Genomic DNA, 3,097 nt, shown 5'->3' on the forward strand with positions numbered 1-3,097 from the left:
CAGGTCTTACACCAATACCTGGCCTGTGACCCCCTAGTATAGCGTCCCAAGGGCACTACAGCCGGCCTCCACCTCACACTCACAAATTCATGAAAGCTGCTCCCAAGTGGCTGTGGTGTGGGTTTGTGGTCACTGAACACCATGAAGATGACCCCAGGGCTCTGCAAACTACCTTCTGTTGAAAAAAAACCTTTTCCACAGTTTGTGGGGGTGGGGCCAGTCAACCCAGCACCCCAGTTGCCCCTGGCAATGCAGCTGTAGGTGGGTGAGGTGGTAAAGGCTGTGGTCAGTAGTATCTACAAATTCAGTGCAGTCTCCACTCCTGGGCCAGTGCTAGGTCCACGTCCACTTCATAAAACAAAAACAAAGCAAGGCAACCCAACAACACCAAAAAACAAATACACTCCCACAGAAACTCGATAAGCAATGATCAGACAGGAGAAACAAAAGTATATAAAAAAGACACAAACACAAAAACAAGAATAAGACAGAAAAACAGTGACCAAAGCAATATCCAGATAAACAAGTCTGAGAAACAATGACAAAAACAAAACAGATGAAAAAAAGGAAAAGGAACAAAAAGACGAAAGAGAAAGAAAAGAAAAAAAATAATAAAGAAAAAAAGGGGGAAGGAAAAAAGAAATTTAAAAAAAAAAAAAAGGGCTCTCCGCCCGCTTTAATTTGCAGACCACTTGCTCAGCAATAGAGTCTCTGGGCGACTCAGCACCAGCTATGTTGGGGGAAGGGCTCAACACTTCATGTGCCCGTCTCTCTCTCAGGCTTGCAGTGAGATTCCCGCAATTAGCTGCTGTGTGCTCTGGAACCGTGCTTACCACCAAAAAACCCTCACAGGTGGTTGGGGGCTGTCTGCTGCTGCAAAAAACCCTCTGTGGCCTGCAGAGGTGGGGGCCAGGCACCAGGGGCTCAGGGTACCCCCGGCAACACAGCTCTAGGTGGGCGGGGCAGGTCCCCAAAGTACCACAGGGTGTGGTCAGCGGCCCCCACCAAGTCAGAGCAGCATGCACTCCTGCACCAGTAACCAGCCCGCACAAACGCTCAAGGAAAACCCCAGCTGGATCACGCAGGCGCACAGCTCCCGGCCCAACACTCCCAGGAAAACTCCCAGTCTCCGCCTGTTCCAATCAGCCGCTCACAGCTCAGGCCGAGCAGCCCGACAGCCAATCGCCAGGCTGACAACTCTGCACATGCAGTGCGGAGAGCAGGGACCCAAGGTGGCTCGCGCACTCCTGTATCTCAATGAACAGCCTGTTGGAGAAAGAGCATGCCCGCCAGGCGTTTAGCTGGCTACACAGCACAAGCAGTGCGGAGGGTGGGGATCCAAGACCTACGCGCACACACGCACTCCTGGTGCACACACGCACTCCTGCGCCAATTCCAGCCGACCAATGCGGGTCCCGGACCTGACCCTCTGTGGGAGTGCCCAACCCTAAAAAAATGGTACCCTCCTGTGTACTACTTGTGTGCAAGCTCTACACCAGGGGAACAATGGTCCCAAAACCTCCAGCTCCCACGCCAAAGGTGCTCAGTTCAGTTCTTCCCCACAGGTCCTGGGCCCCGCTCACACAGCCACTCCCTCCACCAGGGAACAGGTGAGTGCTCACTGGTGAGCGAGCTGTTTGCCGGCTACACTGGTTCTCTAACCACCCTCAGCATCACCAAGTTGAGCAAACAGAGTCCTCACTAATTTCTACTGCCAGCTATTGTGGAACTCCTCTTCCCGGCAAAGTCACTCTGGGCTGGCGAGCTTGGTGTGGGGCCGGAGGGTCTCTCCCCAACCGGAGAAACCTCCCCACCACTGAGGTGTCCCTCACGGGGTTCACCCTCTCTCGTCTCCGCCCCTCGTACCAGACTCGACTTGGCCTCCTCTTTAAGTCCTTCATTTAGAGGTTCTGTTCATCTAGTGTTCAAGGGACTTTCGAGGTTGAATGTTGTATAAATTATTTGCAATTTTGGTGTGTCCTGGGAGACAGTTGGCACAGCGTCTGTCTATTTCGCCATCCTACCGGAAGTCTCTTCACTGAGACTTTCCTGGTTACTTCAGTATTAGCTTGTATAGCGTTTTGAAAAAAAGTAGATTATGAAACCACAGGCTACAATCTTTAAATCATTATGACAGACCACAGTAAAGAAATACATACTTTCAAACTCTTGAAATTATTTATTTAAAAAATATAAGATAAAGGTAATATATGTAGGGACTTTCAGCTAAACACTTATTTAAAACTTTGCATTAAATAAGAAGATGGACAATAAAGGTGCTCTAAAACTTACGTTTTGCTTCTGATAGATTCTGATTAGGTGACCAGACCAGCATGCCCAGATTGTCTCGTTCTTGACTGCGTCTTGCTAATTTGGCTTGGTGGACATTAAAAAATAAAAAAAAATCTTATTATAATTTAACAGACAGAAGAAGTAATCATTAACATTACCACTCTGGTCTTTTACACCTCCGAACAAGATGACATCACCCACCCTTTACTGAAATCTGCTCCAACGGAACTTGCACACTTACCATCACAGGATGAGGGTGGAAGTAGAGGAGGCTCTGAAGTTGGCTGAAACATTTCTACTTCTAAGTCTTTTCCCATTTACTATTACTTATTTAACAAACAGGTATGTATGAGGTAAGTACAATTATTATTCTCGTTTGTTAGGTTAAGAAACTAAACAGGTCATACAGCTAGAAGGAGGCAGCCAAGACTGAACTCAGACAGAATGGCTACAGTGCCCAAGGGTTTAAGCAATATATACTATGTATGATGCCCTGCTTTCAGACAAGGGACATCCAAATGGGAAGCTACATGTGGCAAGTTGCTTAAAGATTCTTTCAAAAGATGGATCCTTCAAGTGTGCTTTGAATACCCTTACCCTTCTCTGTCAGAGTAACTTCTTAGTGACTCAACAAGAATCCAAAGATTCTTTAGATAACTTTATTAAAGAATAACCATTAAAAAGATTTAATCTGGGGCTGGCCGAGTGGCTCAGTTGGTTAACAGCGTGAGCTCTGAGCAACAGGGTCCCCAGTTCAATTCCCACATGGACCAGTGAGCTGTGCCCGAACTGAGCTGCCAACAGG

At 47.7% G+C, this 3,097-nt stretch overlaps 1 protein-coding gene across 1 annotated transcript in view; it reads right to left on the minus strand.

The window, feature by feature from the left end:
• Positions 1-2,387, minus strand: part of RCOR1 (REST corepressor 1) — a 57,751-nt gene extending 55,364 nt beyond the window's left edge. Inside the window, exon 1 of the mRNA XM_019639397.1 lies at positions 2,293-2,387. Coding sequence (XP_019494942.1) covers positions 2,293-2,335 — 43 coding nt within the window. The 5' untranslated portion in view covers positions 2,336-2,387. The remainder of the gene's footprint in view (positions 1-2,292) is intronic.
• Between the last annotated feature and the right edge of the window lie 710 nt (positions 2,388-3,097).

The sequence above is a fragment of the Hipposideros armiger genome, unplaced genomic scaffold, assembly GCF_001890085.2.
Source record: "Hipposideros armiger isolate ML-2016 unplaced genomic scaffold, ASM189008v1 scaffold_43, whole genome shotgun sequence".
Taxonomy (NCBI): Eukaryota; Metazoa; Chordata; class Mammalia; order Chiroptera; family Hipposideridae; genus Hipposideros; species Hipposideros armiger.